Below are 21388 nucleotides of genomic sequence, written 5' to 3'. Positions count from 1 at the left end.
ATGGAGTTCCCACTGGAGCAGCGGATGATCCTTAGATTGGATGCTGAAAGGCTCTCGAAGAAGGTGGTGATGGAGCTAGGTCCCCAGTGACATGGAGCAGCCAGACACTGGAAGACCTAGAGCAGAGCAGCCCTGAAGGAGGAAGCAGCAGGTGCCAAAGCCCAGGGCAGGAGCTGCGCCGCAGGCTTGCAGAGCAGAGGGGGCGGGAACATAGTGAGTGAGGTGACAGTGGGGATGACTTTGGGCTGTGGAGTGTGGCAGAGTCCCGGCTATATGGGGCCTTGAGGTCATCAGAACAAGGGGAAGCTGAGAGAAGTCTCAGCAAGGCAGCAGCGTGATCTGATATTCAGGACTCCTTCCTCGCTCTGATGGTGCGGACTCTATTACAAGGAGGAGAGAGAGGCGGTGGACAGATCAAGGAGCCCATTTTTGTAGCCCAGCCAAGGAATTATGGTGGCCTGGCAGCAAAGGAGATGAAGAGAAGAGGACAGAGAGGTCCTGACTATATTCTGCAGAAAAAGCAGACAACATTTGCTGATGGATTGCTTATGAGGGTGAGAGGAAGAAAAGAAGTAAGGGTGAATCAAGGTTTCACTTGACTCTAGGGTAATGTGCCATTGACAGAGCTGAGGATGATCTGAATTGAACAAAGTCAGTATCAACTCACTTGTATTCAGTGCTAAGAAGGAAAAGAAGATGGTATTAGGAAATTTTTTTAGAGTAGGAATTTCAGCCCAAGATGCCTATACCCAGATGTGCTGTACCCGCATATATCACACATGGAGCTGCCCCTCTCCTGCTCCCTCTTCTGCGGTCCTCTCTCTGTCCTGCACTCTGAGGGTGGACATGCACCTCTCACCGCAGCCTAGTGGCCATGGAACCTGCAACCCCAGCCAAGAGCTTTCAGAGAAAGGATCATGCCAGGCATCCATCACAAAGCCTTGTGCCCTGGCTGCCTCTGGGTCTGGAAGGCTGGTCATGCAAACCTCAGAGGAAATTTAGTTGGTCTAGCACAATTGCATTCTCCTCATGTAATTTAATCTTATCGTTTCATGGCCGATCTTTTTCTCTCTGATCCACAGATTTCACCACTTCGTTAATTTGTCCCTAGCAGACAGATAAACAGAGTCTTCTCCCTCTGGGCCTCATGTACACAAAGATGCTCTGACAGGCCCCTTGAAAGCAGCTCAGAGCCTGCTGTCTTTTCCCGCCCGTCAGTTCTGGTGGGAGAGCCTTCTTTAAGAGGCTCCAGGAGGGGATGAGGGTTGAGAGAGAGAGAAGAGTTCCCAAGACCTGGCAAGAGCCCGGAGCAGGACTGTGCATCCTTCCTGCATTTTCTCTGCAGCTCACACAGGCACAGTGGTACTGTCCTTGGGTCGGGCAGGTGAGAGCTGCCTGCCCAAATCCAGACCTGGGAGTTAAAACTGAGTTCCCCAAGTGCCACCCCAGTCTTTGGCTGTCCCAGTCCTGATCTCTTCATCCTGACTCTCGTTCAAGAGTCCACAGCCCTTGAATGTGGTCTCTTCATCAGAGCCCCTCAGCCCTGCTAAGCAAGGAAGGTACCCGGCATTTATTGTGGCTTTCCCCATACTGAATCCTCTACTGGGCCTTCTGACACTTAATCCTATCTCAGCACTGTGAAACAGATTTCCTTATTTCCATGTTCATGTTCTCTAAACGTTCAGGTTTGGAGAAGCAAAGTAACTCGCTCTGATAACAAGTGGAAGAGGTGGTGTTTAAGCCCAGCTCTATACTGCCTTATAGCCTATCCCTTCACTACTTTCAAGGCACCGGTGGAGCCCCATCTTTGCTTTGCCAACCTTATTTGCTGGCTCTTTGCAATAACGTCTTCAATCGTAATGCGGATTGCAGCTTGGACCTCACACCCTCTGGGTGCCAGGGAGCCAGTATTTTGGTTAGTGCTAAGGCCAGTTTTCAATCTCATCGCAATTCCTAGAGGTCTTCCTTCTATCCTCTTTTCTCCATCTTCTCCAGTGAAGATCAGGGACCTTGGCAAGGTGCGAAAGGTCAGGACTCAAATGATGCTGGGGAAAAAGAATAAACCCATCACTGAAAATGGGTACAATTTTTGGAAGTGTGGGAGGGTAAGAAAAGTGAATCAGGAAGACAGTCATGTCCAAAACAACAAAAAAGAAAGGAAAGGAAAGAAAAACTGTAAATAGTTCACAATGAGCTCCAGGGTTTTTATTGCTCCTTACGTTTCTTAGCAACATTTTTGTTTGTTTGTTTTCCAGGCTTAATCGATTACATTGAGAAATTAGCTCTGTAAAAACCCCAGGTAGGCTGCTGGGTCACGCACCAGTAAGCTGCAGAGGTGGAATTCAGGCCTGACTCCAGACATGTGTTTCAAGGCCAGAGACTCAGTGGGGAGCCTGCACGTGCGCTCCAGCTAGACCACCTCGTTTCTTTTCATAGGAATTAGTACTCTTAGAACACCAAGTGCTTCAATTTCTTTCCCCAAACCCATCATGCATCTACAATACTTAGTAAGATCTAGGTTTGGCCTTGCAGGTGTGTCATCAAACAGATCATTATGATTTGTGCTAGTCCAGATGAGGATGTTGAGAGGTGCTGGTTGGGGACATTCTTTCTAGTTCTTGATAGTGGCCCTTATTCAGGAAGTAAGTGAGGAACATCCAGCCCTGCCTTTAAGAAAGGGCCCAGCCTCTGGACATGCACAGTGGGGGGTTTCTGTCATTCTCCCGTGAGCCCTTGAATGTGGACTCCACACAACTCTGTGCCCTGTTGTCACCCAAGAAAGCAGCAAGGTCCCCATCCCAGTCACCTTCCATCCTTCTCTCTCCTTAGCGTATGTGGTGTGGGGTGGGGAGCAGAGGGAAGCAGTGGCACTGGGGAAATGTGGGGCAAGGAGGGGTTTTGAATGGGCCTGTGGGGCTCTGGCTCGTCTGTGAGGTCATGCTGAGTCTCCGGAAGTGCTGGCTCAAGTGGTAATTGGAACATCCGCACTGCTGACTCCAGGAATACAAGGGCTATGGGCAGGGAACAAAATGCCTGAAAACATTCAAACAAAAGATGTGCTGAAAGAAGGAGAAAGAAGGAGAAAATGAAACCGAGCTCCCAGGAGAGCCGAGAGAGGGAGCTCTTGCTTGGCTGGTGCAGTAGGAGAGACCCTGTGACTTTCCTCCCGTCCCACAGATCTGCCCTCTGGCACTGGGAGGTGTGAGGGACTTCACCCTGGAGCTGCCAACCCCGGATCATAACTGAACACCATTCTCAGGCTTGTGGAGCCCAGGTGCAGGTGGATGGATGGGTGGGTGGGTGGGTGGGAGGGCCCACGGTCCAGCCTGGACTGCTTCACCCAAACACACCTGGGCAGCAGCAAGGAAGAGCTTCTCCTGTAGACCCTGGAAGAAGAGACATCTCCCACACTAGCGGGCCTTCTGTTTAGCAGTGAGGGTGAGCAGAATAATACTTTCCAGGTAGATTTCTACAACACAGAAAACATTAGACCAGTGAAAGAAGCCGAAGAGTGTAGGATTCCATGTAAATGATATGTTAGAATAGGCAAATCTACAGAGAAAGAGAGTTAGACTGGTGGCTGCCGGGACTGGGGAAGAGGCGATGAGGAGTGACTGCTAATGGGCACCAGGTTCTTTTGTGGGTGATGAAAATGTTCTCATATTGATCGTAATGATGGCTGTGCAACTCTGTGAATACACTGAAAACCACCTATCATACACTTCAAATGAGTGGGTTTTATTTGAAGTGGGTCTGTGTTGTAGCATCTACCAGTACTTTTTTCCTTTTTAGAGCTGAATAATATTCCACTGTATGGATACATCACATTTTATTTATTGATTCATCAGCTAATGGACATCGACTGTTTCAAAAGTTTCCCCTTTTTGGCTATTGTGAATAATGCTGCTATTCACATACTCATTTTCATGTGGATATGTGTATTTCTCACTGAATCCCCATAACAACAAAGGCACTAGAATCATCAGTATAGTGTGGAAAAGTACAGCTCAGAGAGGTTGAGGAACATCTTTGAGGCTGAAAAGCTTCTTTTGATTTGGCTTGATTTTGGTAGAATAGCAAATACATGAAAATAAAGTGGAATTTAATTTTGCCTTTTCCAGGTCATTATACACACCACTGAGTGAAAAGAAACGAGGAAAGGAATGAGAGAAAGTGCGTCAGCAGGCCTTCTCTCCCGGGAGGTGGGTCTCAGTGAGGGCCCCGAGCTTGCCTGCCTTGGCATGGCTCTAAGGTCAAGGGGGATGCCCCCTTCCTGCTTGTCCTCTTTGTTTCAGAGGCAGACACCAGGATTGCTCAAGAGCAGTTCAAGACATTTGCTGGAGAACCCAGCTGGGAAGTCTCCCAGGCAGTGTCCTGTTCTGAGAGGGCTCCTGGGTGGGCTCTGCCCGGTGATGAGGATGGGGGCATGCTAAATGCCAGCAAGAAGAGCCCCAGTGAGAAGACTCCAGCATTTGCTCAAGGGCAGCTCTGTGGCATGGAACAAACGGTCACCGAAGCTACTGGCTCTGCTCCCTCTGGCTCCAGGGTTTTCCCAGAAAGCACTTGGACGTGGGAGGGTGGGTGATGACGTGCCGCCCCATTAATGTAACTCTGATGGCTTGGCAGAACCCAAGCCGAAACTGGTAATCACTGACCCTTTGAGGGTCAATGATACCCGTGGGGCATAGCAACAGAGTCAACAGAAATGCTGGCTCTCCCACTAATCCACTGCCCTAGAGCCTGGCTATTCTTACCTCCTCTCTGGGAAGCAGGATGCTATTGCAGCCTGCACAGTAGCTAGAGAAGCCCAGGATTAAAGGCCTCACAGATAGGGACAGGATTGCCTCCTTTCATTCAATGCATGGCAGGAGCTTGAAGGAGAAACTGGAGTTGCACGCAGTGTGACTCAAGGTGTTAATAGCTTGATCATGTTCTATGTCCAAGTGTGGTCTAAGCTCTTTCTATCCATCTGTAAGCTAGATATGAATGCCCCCATTTTTCAGACAAGGAAACTGATACACTGAGTACCCAGTGTTAGAGCTAGTAAGTGACTGACTTCAGATTCAAACACTGGAAACCCACTTCTTAAATCCTACGCCATAGGTCACTTGATGGAACTAGGACAGAGAAACTTCAAACACACGAGGTGTGGGCCTAGAAGGCATCCAAATCCCCTTCCAAACCCAAGCACCTGGTGCTCTGTGCCTTAGATCTTGTGTGTCTGTGGAAGCTGGGATACAAGGGCCTTCTTTGCCTGTGCAACTTAATGAATACTAGTCCCCTTGAGTCTTCATACTCAGTACATTAGCTGAATTTTTTCCATTTTATAAGTTGTCAAGGTTGGGCATCCTATATGTTTTCTTTAAAACAAAGTGCACTTTCTTGTCGCAGACACTCGGTAAAGCATGTTCAGGCCTCCTGTCCACATGGAATCCATGCCTTTCCGGTCTAGAAAGACTGAGTTGATTTAATACCAACCCAAACCACAGAGAACTAGAAGGGTCAGACTAATCACAGGATCTCTGCACACATAATAGCTACAACTTTTTAATAAACATTGAAATGCCTTCATTAAACTCCAGTGCCATTTGAGGTGGGTGGCTGAATATGAGACTTAAGAACAGTTTCATTACAGATATATCCGGTTTTCAGAACAACCATCTCCTTCTCAACTCACGTACAGGATAAACAAGTGGAAGAATGATTATTTGATTTGCAAAAATTATTCTTCACTTTATAAAATAATCCACTATAGGATTCCTATAAATATCTAATATCCTAATGCATATGTAATATGATTCACCATACACAATTTCTGTCTATATACATCTTTTGAGAGTATACAGTGATTTCAATATGGAATATCTAGATATGTATAATGATATTTTCAATGCAGCGGTGTTCTTTTTAATAGCAATAAAAATAAAAAGACCATGAGACTAGGAAAGACTGTGGATCATTGTGTTAATTTAATTTTCAATCTTAAAATCACTAGAAACTAGAATGGACTATTTAGGGAGGTGTGGCCTGAGCATGTGGTAGAGGTTTGAGAACTTGGGTTAAAGTTGAGTCCACCGGAGCCTGAGCTGACCTTTCTGCCTTTGCTGATGTGGAGGGTCCTGTGTGTTCCTGGTCCAGACTGACTGAAGTTTCACCCTGGCTTCTGTGTGGGCCTGTCCTCTGTCCCCAGACAGTAGCCATGTGTGTTGTATTTTACCAGGTATCTTCTCTAGTGTGCCTTCATCCCCATCCTAGGCCCTGACAGAGACAGTGTGATAAGTTCTGATCCCCACAGGTGGAATCCCAAACCAAGCAGCTCTTGCTGGTCATCCCAAGATCTACTTATACATGAGGTTTTGAAAATCATCTCCTGAACCTCTTCCGACAGAGGTGAGTGGCTTGATTTTCAATAAGCAACTATTGGACACCCCAGGCTACAAGAAAGCTGGGTAAGCATTTGGTTATGCAGAGCCTCTTAGGCAAAGGCTGCGGGACCTAATCATCTGCCCGTTCAGGTTCTGCAAGTGCTGAGTCCCACCACCAGCATCAGAGAGTGGTGTTAGGCTGGCATTGCCCTCTCCACAGCCCCTTTCAAAAATCAAGCACACTGAGTCATTCACACTTTCCTGTATTTGCTTATTTCCTTGACAGATACCTGTTGAGCCTCTGTTCTCTGCCTGGTGCTGGGGTGGGTGGGCACTGGGGACATGGCGGTGGAGGAGACAGCACAAAAGTAAATGTATCAGTTAAAATTACTGTTCATACCACAAATAAAAGGAAAGCATACATTCAAATATTGCAAGGAGAGGAAACTTGATTTAAATGGGGAGGGGGATCTTCTTCCTTCTTTGAGAAACTAACATTTACATGTCCTTCTGAGAAATGACATTTAACTTGAGGTCAAGAAGTCGACAAGGGGGTGGGGGTGGTGTGGGGGACAGTAGAGTGCCAAGGGTTCCCAGCTGAGGAAATAGCAGGTGATACAGGACCAGAGAGGTTAAATGACCTGCTCCAGACTCTACGGTTGGAGGCCGGAGGGCCTCTGATGTGTCTTTTTGCCTTTGTATCCCCAGTCTGCTTCCTAAACATGACCTCAGCACTGACTCCAAGGTCAAGAGCTTTGCCCTCTGCTAAAGCAGTGATGAGCATGGGGCGGGCTCATCGTCACTGGCAGGTCTTCCTTATCCACCAGGTTGTGGGTTAGCGGGTGGGCAGGCGGGGTTGTGGGGGGGTTGCCTCCTCTTCCCACAGGAGCCATTGTCATCACACCAAACTTGTGCCTATGGAAGAAGTAACAACACCCTGTAGAGGTCTACAGATGTCCCTAAATGTAAAATGTCACTCCCACAACTTCAAGTCATTTGCTTATGCCGGGACAATCCACAGAAGCTTCCAAAAAAAAAGCATGATGCTGGACAGCGCATCTTCAGTTGCTCTCATGGCTGCTTCTTAATTCTCTTGATATCATAACCATTTCTAAACTCTGCCTGGCTCTACCAGGCCCCTCTCATGACATCAGGGCCTATGGCCTTCTCTTCCAACACATACCCTCAGATCCAACTCAGGGTACCTAGTGCCCTCTCCATCAAGTCCTCTCCTTCCTCCTCTTGTAGTGCTTTTGTAGATGCTACAAAACCCCAGAAACCTGTGCCCTCCTGATCCTTTTGTGCTCACTATCTAAAAAGGTTTGGACCCTTGCTAGCTCTCACCTTCTTATGTGATCACTCACACAAAGCAAGGAAATGTGTAGAAAACCATTCCTGGTGCAGAGTAAGTTGATGCTGAATAAATATTTACTTTCCCTCTACATTGTTTACCAACTGTGTTACGTATGCTTTAGGGTTTAAAAGCAAAGACTTGTCAGTTGGGAAGATCTAGATTCTTCTAATCTTTGCTCTTCTGGCTTTCTGCTTTGTGACCCTGGAGAAGTTGCTTAACTTCTCTGAGCCTCAGTTCCCAGCCTCCTAGAGTTACTATGAGTTTAAATCCAACAACACCTTTAAGAGATTTTGCATCCGTGCCTGGGATGATACTACAGGCCTTTGGGGGCCCAGAATGTCACTACTCCGGAGGGGCACCACTGACATCGTGCTCCAGAGGGCGCTGTTCACTGAGACTGCCACAGCGTGTGTCTCCTGCAACAGGCAGCCGACTACAGAAACCCTCTCTGGCCACCTTAATGGCCATTCCACACTCTCTGGAGACTGTTCTCAGCCCCAGCCGTTTTATTCATTCATCTGTGCTTTGCACTTCCATTTTTACCTTGGTTTACCTTCTCAACCCTGGCTCAGCCCACTTAATGTCCAATAAAGCAATGCTTTCCCTTAAAGTGCAGTTGAAGGGAAAGTTTAGAAGAGAAAATTCTTAGAAAATCTCTAGCATAGCCAAGTAGCTCCCATTGTGTGGTAGTGAGTTTCTCCTGTCCCCTAGGGTGTTCCAGCTCCTTGTCACTGTTCCTCACAGCCCCTGAGGATGTGCTGCTCTCTCTTTAAAAGTCTGAACAAGGCAGGGACCAAGTGCTTCTTTTTGGTCTTTCTTCATATAGCTTAGACATGCTAGCATTTCTGAAATATCTTAAGAAACTATTATGAAGAACAGCAGGAAACAATATGGGAAATACAGTGGCCAGGCATGGTGGGTCACACCCTTAATCCCAGCACTTTGGGAGGCCGAGGGAGGAGGATGACGTGAGAACAGGAGTTCAAGACCAGCCTGGGAAACATAATAAGACTCCATCTCTACAAAATCAACAACAGCAACAAAATCACCTGGGCATGGTGGTGCACACCTGTGGTCTCAGATACTTAGAGGCTGAGGCAGGAGGATTGCTTGAGCCTAGGAGGTCGAGGATGCAGTGAACTGTGGTTGCACCACTGCACTCCAATCTGGATGACAGAGTGAGACCCTGTCTCAAAAATTAAATAGATAAATAAATAAATAAGAAAAGAAATGAAAAAGAAAATACATACAGGATAAGCATCCAGCTTCCAAAGCATTGATTTCTGACTACAGCAAATGCGGACTGCCACCAAGGACTGGTAAGACCTCACGAACACTTTGCCTGGACTCAGGCTTCACTAGCTCCCAGTGGTGGGGACATCACAGCTTCCAGTGCTTCCCACTGGGACCCAATCAAGGTGCCAAGAAGAGGTAGAGGTTTTTGTGGTGAGAGTATAGTTATCTTAGGATAACCAATGGCTTTGGGAAACAAGTTAGCTAGATAGAACTTAAAACCTGAACTTGAAATGTTTTAACTCATTTTAATGGGTTTTTCTATTGAACGTGGCAATATCCTGATGTTTCACTTCTTCATACAAAAACAAACGTACGTACCAATTGCACATAGGCATGTAAGACTTGCGGAAGCCACGGAATGCAACTGGTTCTCGCCAATGGGCTTGTAAAGTGGTTTTATTGTGTTATAGTTACACTTCTTATTTCCTGTGCTCTTAGGGTCTGTCATGGTGTCAGTGCTCTCCAGTCAGAAGGTACCCTGTGTTTGAGCAAGTGGGACCTTTTGCAGCTATGGAGACCTACACCATAAGCAATCATGGGGCGTCTCACTGAGAGGGCTTTGGAAAGGACTTTCATAGGATCTGAGCATGTTTCAGGTGATGTGGTTGGGGAGAGGCTTAATGCTTTGCTCTGGATTAGGTGCTGTTAGGGAGTAGTGATGATTCTATGATTCAATATGTTGATAATTCTTATTATCTAGGTGAGAAGATTGATGTGAAGCTAAAGCTGTTCTGGGGAAAGAAACAGCAGACACTCATCATAGCCAGGATGGGGGGATATTTGGCCATTTTGTGGCTTGGATAACGTTTGTGTTTTGACGGAGTTCAGACATTATTACAGAGTGACCTTGTTTTATCCCAGTCCATCATGATCTGAGTGGCCTGGTCTGAGGCTGACGATCTGTGAGATTGCTTGTGCTTGACAGGAGCAAGACCCAGCCTCCTGTGCCAGGAGAGCCAAGACCTTGCTGGTAGTTCAAGGTCAGCTCCCAGAGGTCAGGGCTGCTTTTCCACCGGTCAAATCCTAGTTAATGTCTAGGGTGAGAGAAGAGCAGCATCAAGCCTTGGTACCATGGCTCTGTTCAGCCTTGCCAAGGATAATTCTCTCCCTCTATCCCGTTCCCACCTCTCCAAGATAAGACTTCTGCCCTGATTATAGAGAAAACCTTTATAAAACATGTTTGTATTTTCTAGATCTCCTGTTCTGCACTGGAAGGACGGGCTCTGAAGCTAGCATAGCTGATAGACAAGATATGTTGTCAGAACTTTCGTCACTCTCACGGAAGCCTTTTCCCCCATTGGCTGTAATCTCCAACATGGCCCATTTTGCTCCACATGGTAGATCCCAATTGGCCTGGACCAGTGACCCCTGGTTAAACTGCCACACTAGTTTAAAATTTGTGAAGAAGTGATAACAATTGTAGCTATTTATTGCATAATTGCTATTTTCTAGGAACTTTACCTAAGCTATTGCATTTAAATCATACAACAATGTTTGAGAGTATATTATTATAGCCATTTCATAGGTGAGGAAACTGAGGCTCAGCAAAGGTCACCTAACTGTTGCTCAGGTCACCTAACTGTTGGGTGGCAGAGATAGGGTTCAAATCCATGTCCGTGCTAACCCAAACTAGAGGCCCTTCCACTCTGCCACACTGCCTGTAGCTGTTACCTCCTCTGGGAACATTCCTGGCTGGGATCTCCTATCTTCTCCTGATTCCTTATGCACAAAAGGCCAAGTTATTCAAAAGTGATATACTCTGGCTGGCTGGCCCAGAGATGCCTACAGAGCACGGTGTGTGCCTCCTGAGAGTACCAACACCATCAGACCTTGTGATGCTCCAGCCCTTTCTCCCCAAGCTGTCTTCTCTGGAAGGAGGGAGGCACCTGGGAAGGTCCTTGCTGCACTCGCACCCTGGATACAGACACACTCTGGCTTCACTGCAGTGGGGACCCACTGCTCACTCCACAAAAATGTAGGGTATTCCTGAAGTGCATTCCCAAGTCTAGCCTGGAAGAGTCCTGAAGCTCAGATGCCCTCTTCTATGCCCATGAGGCCGGGAAAGATGGTTTCTACCAGCCTTGCCAAGTTCTATCTAAAAGGAGCCCATGCTGCTCCCATGTGAGCTGCCTCATAGTGGTAAAGACATCAGAGATAACTTCTCCGGCATTACCGAACAGAAGGGAAATGCCACCCTCTGTCCACCACAGGTTCTCAATGTGATAGGTGTAGTCTGTGGAGCTGGATGGTTTACTGCTTCTCGGGGCTCTGAACCTTTGCAAATCCAGCAGGGTGGCGATCCTCCAATAGCTTGGATGATTTTCATAGAAAACAGGAAGTCCTCTGCAGCAGCAGTTAGATGCACTTGTTTTCCCTCCTTAGCAAAGCTGAGTAAGAATACAAGTCCAACACCCACCCACCCTTCTGGGTCTCCTCTTTGGGGCCACCTTAACATCCTGTCCTCAATCTTTTCAAGGCAGCAAACCTGCCCCATTACAATTCTTGAATTACTTATTCGTGAACAACTTGAGAGCAGGGACTGTTACCTTGCATTGTTTCCTAGCACAGCACCCCGGTATATAGCAGATGCTCAATAATTAGAGTGTTTATATTGATTAAGAAGTAAGAGGCTCTTCCCCATAATCCCATTCAATCATTGCTATGGAAAATCCTCAAGATTTTCCGTAGAAAATCTTTCTGGATTCAATCAACTGTTGGTAAAGCAGTAATTTTTTCATAGAAATGAATTTCTTCTCCACTGCAGTTACAAAGGGACGGGAGAAAATCATCTGACTTCTTCTCTCAGGCCACATAGCTCATATTTCCTACCTCTAACCTGAAATCCTGACTCTCAGAAATGTCCTAAAGTTAACGAAGGCCGTGTATGAGCCATGAGAGGTTTGACTAAAAGGCAGACTACAGTAAGTGTTTTTGTTTTTCCATTTCTGTGGAGGAATAATAGACTTCTAATTCTAAATCAGAATCAGTAACAGCCATGCCTATTTCCCTTTCCCCTTTTTGACACAGTGGCTGTTTCACTGCTGAGCAGGCTGGGGTGGTAAGTGCTGTAAGAAATCCCAAATTCATAACGAATTGTTCTCAAGTGGGTGTCTCTGGAAGAAGAGCTTCTGCACCTGGGTTCATCAGATTCGCTAAGCACCACAAACTGTTGGTCCCTCCCTTAAAATGCGCACATACTGACTAAAGTAGATGTTACATACAAATGAAGCACATATTTTTATGGAGAAAAGGAAATTCAGGAAGAAAATATGTTTATTTTCAAGAATTTGAAGGGCTGTTAAATGGAGGAGACTTCAGACTCATTTAGAATTTTAATGAGTTTTCTCTGAAGCACAACTAGAAGAATGTTCTTTATCACAGTTTCTCCTTTAGTTCAATAAAAAAAACATGTCAAATGGTACACCAAGTGCAGAGTGTGTTGGCTCTAGCTTGCCTTTGCAGCCCAATGTCTCACTGAGGCTTTCCATGCTCCATTATTTGCTTACTTGAAACTTCTTTCAGCTCCTCCATGTTTTCTTTCCTCAGTTGCCCCTGCCTGGGTCCCATAGAAGATTACACTGTAATGTGGTTAGTACGGTACACGCAAGACATCTCCATTAGAGTGGGAGCCACCAGATACTAAGTGATATAAGTGACAGCAAGCTCATTGATTTTATGTACTCATTGGTTTATTTATTTATCATCATTCAGCAAATATTTATAGAGTTTCTACTGTGTGTGACTCTAACTCATCTTCAGGGCTTGGCCTCAGGGTTGCGGTTCTGCTCATCAAAATAGGTGCTCCCCGGAGGGCTCCCACTGTTTCATATCCTGGCATTTATCACTGGTCATTTCACAGTTGATTGACTCATTTGCACCGCCCTCTCTGCTGAAATGGGAGCTGCATGATAACAAGGACTGATGTCTAGGATGTCTAGTACAATGGTCAGCACACGCAGTCAACACCGGGTATCAACACATCATCAGTGAATAATGATTGATAAATAAATTAATGTATACATAAATGCAATGAGTTTTCTGCCAGTTGAAGTAAGTTTGCAAAGAAAGGGTGGATCCCCAGCTGATGGGGATCTTTTAAAAAAGTTATTCTTTTTGGCATTATACCAACCATGCTAGGTTGTTAATTGATTTCCTTAGTTCACTTCCCCATTAGACTATGAACTCCTTGAGAACAGGAAGAGTTCTATTTGTCTTTGAAATCCTACAGAATAAGCATACAATCAATGTTTGGGAAGTGCACAAAATGTCTATTTTCTGAGAATGTATTGTTTACAGAACAAGAATGCTGAGGCACTAAAGAAAAAGTGGCAGTAATGTAATCCACTTGCTTTGCCAAGCCACTAAGAATACCTTGGTAAATATTAGCTAACGCGCAGCCCTTTGCTTGCTATTAAGATTTACTGATTTCAATAGAAAGGAACCTAAAAACTGAGCATATTATATAACGCAGACACCAGGGACAATCTCTAATCACCTAAGAGTTCATAAAATACATATTGGCTCTGTCTGTGGTTAGATTAAATGCCATTGTCTAAAAAATGTAGGATCTGTGCAATAATGGGTCTGCCATGTGAATGACAGCTTTGGTTAGTGGATGAATTTATCCTGTATCATTGCATTCTCTAAGAATAATCCCTCTCACTCTGAACAAATAAATCAATAGCATTGGCTAACCCAGTGCATATAAAAAACACCTTCAGTAAATGCCAGGTTTTCCAGAATAATAAAGACTTCCAACAATAAAGACTTCTTTTAAGTCTGTTTCTTACATAACTGTTGTATAGAGAGATTAACGTGGTATCTTGTTTCTTCCTGGTGTGATCTTACTGTTGTCTTGTAAATATGTACTTATCTATGTCTGTATGTTCACCTGCATCTTTGTGAACCCTTGGAAAACTCAGTATTTCAGTGGGTTTCAGAGAATAGGCTGGGAGATTGATGATAAGTAACTATTTCCGGCCAGTAGTTATTAGGCACAACTTTTAGGAGAAACAAGTGAGCAATAGAGCGTGGCCAAGGAGAGGAAGGCAATGCTGGAACCCAATCCACTCCTGCCCCCCAGGGACCTTAGTTGATGGCTTGTCATGTCTTGGCATGTTGGTATTCAAGCCATGTGATGTTGGAAAGAAAAAAATACATATTCAACTTGGGGCTTGGTCTGAGAACAACCAATTGCCTTGGTTTAAATCACACGATTCCACTATCAAATTAAGTGTTTTCAAGTTAACACAAATTAGCGTCAGTCCACTGACTGTCGCCTATAATAAATTAGGCTGAGTCTGAAAGAAATCAGTCTGCATAGAAAGACCAACTCCCAGCACCACTTCCTTGCTTTTTCCTGCCATGAATGCTTCCAGGTGGAATGTGTTTGAGACATTGGTAAGTGGAGGCTGGGGAAATCACCTCTCTGCAAAGCAAGGCAGATATGAATGTTTCATTATTAATGCAGTCATGGAAACCCAACGTTATTCAAGTGATCAATCGGGATACTTCTTCACTCTACAGAAATCTGCTTTACCTTTAAAAGTAAAGTGAATTTAAGGGAAGCTAGAGGAGCAGGGTGGTGGGGGAAAAAACTCAGAAGTTGGTATGTTAGGAGCCATCTCTGGAATTACAATGTATGACAAAGAGAATGTGGATTCAGTTGATAACTGTTGCTTTTAGAATTTACTATTTGAGCTGAGAGTCCCTCTCTGGAGAGCTGGATAAACAGTCGACCCTGAATGCACCTGGGAGAGAGGTCAGTCCACATGGGTGTAGACCAGGGTAAAGGATGCGTGTACGAGGAAAGGAGGAGACCATTTCCTCCTCTGTACCTCACATGCACCATCCCCTAGTCCTCGCTGGGGACTTGAGGTCAATGAGGGCAGTGTGGGAGGAGAGGAGGGCCCTCTGACTATGTGCATTGTTGTTTATTCTCTTGGCAGCATTTTTTTTCTTTATGTCTTTAAGACCTGTTCTCAACATTTCCAATCACCACAGCTGTGGTTTTCTTGTCACCGCTTTGACTTGGTGTTGGCTTCTTGTGTTTTCAGCTGGGTTAAGGCCTTGAACAAGACACTGTGGGATATCACTATTATTTAAAATGTATCACTCAGTTGGTTTCGCTTCCTAGTTCTTACGAATAAACACATTTTTCAAGGGGGATTTTGAAATCTATTTTAAAAACATATTTGCATTTAATGAAAAATACCCTGAAGACATTGCAGACCAGGGTGGGCACACCTTAATATTCTTGGGCATAGGGGAGGAGGTAATCTAGCGTTTATGACTTTGGGTTTCACCATCGTTGGCTGTTTATGGGACAGTCCCTTCACTATTTTGCTGTAAAATGGAAGTCACAGTAATGCCATCTATAAAAAATCAATTGAGCAGATAGGAATTTGAAAAATGTAATTCATTCACTGAATTATTTCATTTATGTTTACTGAATAAACAGTAGGCACTCATCAACTGTGCTAGCAACTGGGATATAGGAATGAATAAAGTATGGTCTGTCTTAATGGAGTATTATTTAAATCAATGCTCCCCAGTCCTCCAGCTTTGGAGTAGGGAAGGAAGTGTGAGATGTGTTGATGGTGGCTCTCATACTATTCATTTTGGGAATCTTGGGAAACCATGGGGAGAGAGTAGGAACAGGCTTGTAGATTTATGGAGAAGTCCTGTGAGACCATCTGGTTGGATCTGAGCTCTGTTCTAAATAGTGTTGAGCATTTAACAAAAAGAAATATGACCCATACTTGTCTAAAAATATTTTAGGGAAGTGTAACTTTAGAATATAACATTTGATAACTGAGACACAAAGTGGTAGAAGCTCCCCTAGACTGGAGGCAGGGAGCCTATATTCTAGTTGTCATCCTGCCACTGGCTAGGTACATGAATTTGGACAAGTCATTTAAATTTTCTGAATCTGTTTTCTCACTTGATAAAAGAGAGAACAGAATTGAATTAGGATTTTTCTTGATATATGAGTATCAATAGAAGTACATAGATGATTTAGGAAGTATATTGATGAGTGTTTTATGGATCAGTTATTTATTTTTCTGTATCTCAAAAATATATATAATGCTTCAAGTTTGTGATTTCTCAGAAATTATTGCTTAACATAAGGCTAAATTTATGAGAAGGTGATTTAAGTAATATTCAATAAAAAAATACAGGTCACAATTGGTTATTATAAACATATTTAAGGTTGCGTGAGACCAGTTGAGGTCAGGAAACACTTGAATATATAATCTCTTAGTCTGTCTCCATTTCTAGCTCTCTGTAATTATTTTGACTCATTATATTTGAGTAACATGGTCTTCCAGTGGAAAGTTTCTATCAGAAATAGCATTGCGGTATCCAGAATAAACTTGTCAGCTTGCCAAATGATTAGTAACCCAGATAATTTTGAATGATCTTTTCGTAGTTAGGTCTTTTATGTGAGTCACCTAGTTCACTATTGCTACAAACATAATCCTTTTTTGTTTTTCTTTGATGTGTTTTCAGATCAGGGTGTTGACAGAAAGTATGTTCAAACGTCTTCGGAAATGGGTCGTCACTCGCTTTTTTGGGCATTCTCGGCAAAGAGCAAGGCTAGTCTCCAAAGATGGAAGGTGCAACATAGAATTTGGCAATGTGGAGGCACAGTCAAGGTTTATATTCTTTGTGGACATCTGGACAACAGTACTTGACCTCAAATGGAGATACAAAATGACCATTTTCATCACAGCCTTCTTGGGGAGTTGGTTTTTCTTTGGTCTCCTGTGGTACGCAGTAGCGTACATTCACAAAGACCTCCCGGAGTTCCATCCTTCTCCCAATCACACTCCCTGTGTGGAGAACATTAATGGCTTGACCTCAGCTTTTCTCTTTTCTCTGGAGACTCAAGTGACCATTGGATATGGATTCAGGTGTGTGACAGAACAGTGTGCCACTGCCATTTTTCTACTTATCTTTCAGTCTATACTTGGAGTTGTAGTCAATTCTTTCATGTGTGGGGCCATCTTAGCCAAGATCTCCAGGCCCAAAAAACGTGCCAAGACCATTACGTTCAGCAAGAATGCAGTGATCAGCAAACGGGGAGGGAAGCTTTGTCTCCTAATCCGAGTGGCTAATCTCAGGAAGAGCCTTCTTATTGGCAGTCACATTTATGGAAAGCTTCTGAAGACCACAGTCACTCCTGAAGGAGAGACCATTATTTTGGACCAGATCAATATCAACTTTGTAGTTGATGCTGGGAATGAAAATTTATTCTTCATCTCCCCATTGACAATTTACCATGTCATTGATCACAACAGCCCCTTCTTCCACATGGCAGCGGAGACCCTTATCCAGCAGGACTTTGAATTAGTGGTGTTTTTAGATGGCACAGTGGAGTCCACCAGTGCTACCTGCCAAGTCCGGACATCCTATGTCCCAGAGGAGGTACTTTGGGGCTACCGTTTTGCTCCCATAGTATCCAAGACAAAAGAAGGGAAATACCGAGTGGATTTCCATAACTTTAGCAAGACAGTGGAAGTGGAGACCCCTCACTGTGCCATGTGCCTTTATAATGAGAAAGATGCTAGAGCCAGGATGAAGAGAGGCTATGACAACCCCAACTTCATCTTGTCAGAAGTCAATGAAACAGATGACACCAAAATGTGACAGTGGCTTTTCAACAGGAGTAAAACAAAGTCTCTAAAGTTCCTAGTGGCTAGAAGCATTATGAAGCAGTCAACAATTTAGGGGTACAAAAGTAGGATGAGAGCTTTCAAAGTCTACCAGCAAATGACCCCTGAGCCTCGCAATTGTGCGAGGTTTGTCCCACAAGACATGCATCTCTACAAGGCTACTGTATTAGAACGTGCAATGCATTTATATGAAACTGGCATATGGGAGCCATAGGTGCTCATTTGGAATCTTAAATATGATTATTTGAGCTCATATAAGGTTGATGGGAGCAGACAAAATTATCAAAAGTTTCATGCATAGGCCAAATATTTTTTAAAGTTTCCTTAAACAAGTTATGAACTTCAGAAAGGATCAGGGAACAATAATAATCTCATTTTGATTCTACTGATAAGAAAGACTCCACTTTTATTTTAATGTGGACTTTTACTCAAAGAAAAATTGTCTCCTAATTTGGGGAGATGAACCAACCAATCAACGACAATAAGAAAATGCTTACACAAGGAAAAATTTGAGGCTCTAAGCTTCTCATGTGGTACATTTAGACAGAGGCTAAATCTACACACTAGAATCTTGATAATACCTTCCTGTAAGACAGAACACTTTAGTTAAAAGTGGTGATGATATTTCTTTCAATCTGTATTGGATGGCTTAAAGGGCTATAAAACTGTTTATAAAGAGCATTTCCTGTTCTTCCAAGACAGCAATGAGGAGTTGGAAGGTGCAAAGTCAGTAGAGAAGGGAATGTATCATTAATGCACCTGAGAAGAAACAGTTTCATGTGTTTCTCCACCTAGAGTTTGTACTGGAATGCTATTTCTAAAGAAGAAGTGGGAAAGAGAGAGGAATGGGATGGAGCCCCACAGTCAGAATGTTACTATGTCTTTCTTTCTCTGGGAGCCCATCTTCCTAAAAGGGATCAGCTTATGGAAAGATCGACCTTGAGGGGAAGGTTCTACTATGAAAGTCTTTTTCAGATCCCCAGCTGCATCATTTTGAATGTGTCCTGGAAAAAAGCTGGTACTCAAAGCTGCTTAGGAATCAAAATGTTTTCAGTGTGTTGATTAATATAGTAAATTTCTGAAACTGTGCATGCACTTTGATTATTATTATTATTACTATGCATTAGCTGAATCAGGTCCCAGGTGAAAATCCTCTTGCAGATAGGACCCTCTCCTGGAAGGGGTGGGAGGAGTGGAGAGGAAGCAGATAGGACACATTTGTTGTCTGGAGTCCTCAGGAGGAAATGACCCTGGCCACAGACACACCCCTTCCGGTACAGCTCCATCACGCCTCTCCAGTGTGAGTCTTGGCACATAAAACGGTAGCTGCCCACAGTTGTTGGGAGGGATGGCTTATGTTTTTGCATGCCTGGGTTGTGTTTGTACAGATCTATGCACCACTCCGGTCCTTCTGACTAAGAACAGTGGGAAGTCTGATGGGTTTAGGGTTGCACACCTTGTCAGTGGCCATAACAGTGGCCATAGCTGGCCCATGTGGGACTCTCACTCTGTGCCTGTGAGTGCTTTGGCATCACAATTTAATGTGCTGACAGGAAAAAGAAATCAGGTATCACAAGCTTGAGGGAGCTGGAATTCTCTGCTGGCCCACTGTCATGATGTAGCCCCTTCATAAACTGGAGGGAAACTGTGTTGACACTTGTTCCCAGCAGCATGCATTCCTCCTGGTGTATTCTCCTGCTGGCTGGCAGCGTGCATGTGGATGGCTGGAAGTGAGATGGTCATAAGCAATCCATTCCCTTTGATTGTTTAGGGAGCTGAACAACTGACATCTTTCTGATTGGTATTTACTTCTGGGTTATTCGGTGGAAGCCCATCTGCTTCTAAATATCCCTTTGCTAGGATCAAGACACTCTGCACCTGGAGTCTCTTTTTTAATGGAAATTCCCATTGACCCTCTAGCAACCATTAACATAGATACATCCAATTAAGCCCCTAGGAAATGAGGCCTGGAACAGGTAACTTTTGATAGGTCTAAGGAGTGGCTGGAACCCAAAAGCTCATAAAACTCCTGTGCATTTCAAGAAAGGGGTTAACAAGGGCATGGTGCTCAAGTAGTAAAGAGAAATGAAAAATAGCTTCAGAAGGCCAAACTGCTTGTGGGTTAACACCACTGCTAAAGGCAGCCTTTTTATTACAATGCAGTAACATTTTTCCCAGTGGGATCTGACCACATCAGTACTGCTATTCGCTACAGATGCCAGGTTTTTCTATTTGCTGATTTTAAAAGCAAGTCAATAGTTCTAATTCCCTTCACGAAAAACTGCATCCCATGATGCATTATTATATTCAGAATTTTCCTTGAGACTGATTCCCTTTGAATTGCCCAGTTCATCTCTGTTGCTATGGGGATTTTGACTAAGAGCATTTGATCCTGGTTGAATCTTCCTGGACGTAGGTTGGCTTAAGCTCCAATATTTAAGAGTTAAGATTTGGGAGGTTGTCCTTAATGGAAAGCACTAAATGTTTAAAAATTATTTATTCCTTAAGAGAGAAAAGTCAGAAGGGAAAGATCTTTTCTGTGTTGCCAAATCTAAGACATGGGCTGATCGGTGGCTCTCCTTCTGTGTCCATCACTAAGAGAGTGTGCAACCGGACCTTCCAGAAGAACTCCCAGGGCGGATTGCAGAGACGGTTGAGGAAGTGTCTTCCTTGGGGATTTTTCATGCAACGGAATATGGGTCCTCAACAGGATGCTTCTGTGAATAGCACGGGGATCTTTCCCTGTCTAGAACAAACGTTAGGACAGCTTCTGATGGAAAGAATGCAAATGAATCCGGCCCCGCCCCTGAGCCGTTGTTGCCTGCCATTACAGGAAGTGTGTGTCAATCAAAGCTTGACAGGGGAGATAGAGCATTTTATTTTGGAAGCCAGAAGTTTGAGAACAATGACTGGAATTTCCTCTTTCTGTCCGGCAAGGGCTGTTTGTCATTGGGGAGATAAAAGTCCAGGGCCAGGGAATAAAGGTTATCGGGAACTGCGCAAGGCAGAGCCATGGGGGGTGGGGGGGTGGGAGGAGGGGTTATGGAGGAAATCTATTTCAATGCCTGTCATTAAGTTTCCATTAAAAGAACATTCAGTTAGGAATTCAAAAATAATTTAATCTCCCCAGCCAGATGCACCCAGCTGGACTCCTTGGAGCTGAGCCCCTTGGGGAGGGAGATTTGCACCACCGGCTGCAGGGGCCAGGAGCTGGGGTGCGTCTCTACCCAGTGCGCCCTTGACTGCTTGGGTGTTCTAGAAGACATCGGTATCCTTCCGTCAAGTGGGAAACCCCAAGGCTTGTGCAGTGGCAGAAGAAAGTTATTTACTAAGAGTTATTTACTAGGTTGTTACCATGTCTGAGGTTCTATTTACAGCATTTTATACACCTTCCCTCATTTAATTTTCCCAGCAATCCTAAGAGGTCAAGACTCTGATTATAACTTTATTTCACTTGAGGCAGCTAAGGTAAGGAACGTGTCCAGAGTCACTCACTGGAAAATGGCAGGGCTGGCATGCAAACCCGGGCAGTCCGCCTTGAAAGCCCATGAGTTGAAAATCCCTCGTCGACATCCTAGGAGGGATCACCCTCTGAGGGGATTCCCCAGGGCCATCACACATTTCCCTGAAACCCACAGATGACTGGTGCATGCTCTTGGGATGCATCTTATAGTTGGGAGAAACCACTCATTGCT

At 44.5% G+C, this 21388-nt stretch overlaps 1 protein-coding gene across 5 annotated transcripts in view; it reads left to right on the top strand.

Annotated features, from left to right (window-relative positions):
- Positions 1-18782, top strand: part of KCNJ1 (potassium inwardly rectifying channel subfamily J member 1) — a 66687-nt gene extending 47905 nt beyond the window's left edge. For 3 of the 5 annotated variants that reach the window (XM_050755977.1, XM_050755980.1, XM_050755981.1), the window contains one exon: positions 16528-18782. In XM_050755977.1, coding sequence (XP_050611934.1) covers positions 16528-17667 — 1140 coding nt within the window. In that variant the 3' untranslated portion in view covers positions 17668-18782. Of the gene's footprint in view, positions 1-3344; positions 4203-13880; positions 14416-16527 lie in introns of those variants that run through there. The other 2 variants (XM_050755978.1, XM_050755979.1) reach the window with 2 other exon arrangements.
- The last annotated feature ends 2606 nt before the right edge of the window (positions 18783-21388 follow it).

This window comes from Macaca thibetana, chromosome 14 (genome assembly GCF_024542745.1).
Source record: "Macaca thibetana thibetana isolate TM-01 chromosome 14, ASM2454274v1, whole genome shotgun sequence".
Lineage (NCBI taxonomy): Eukaryota > Metazoa > Chordata > Mammalia > Primates > Cercopithecidae > Macaca > Macaca thibetana.
The sequence above is the reverse complement of the archived record's forward strand: the minus strand, read 5'-3'. Positions and strand labels throughout refer to the sequence as shown.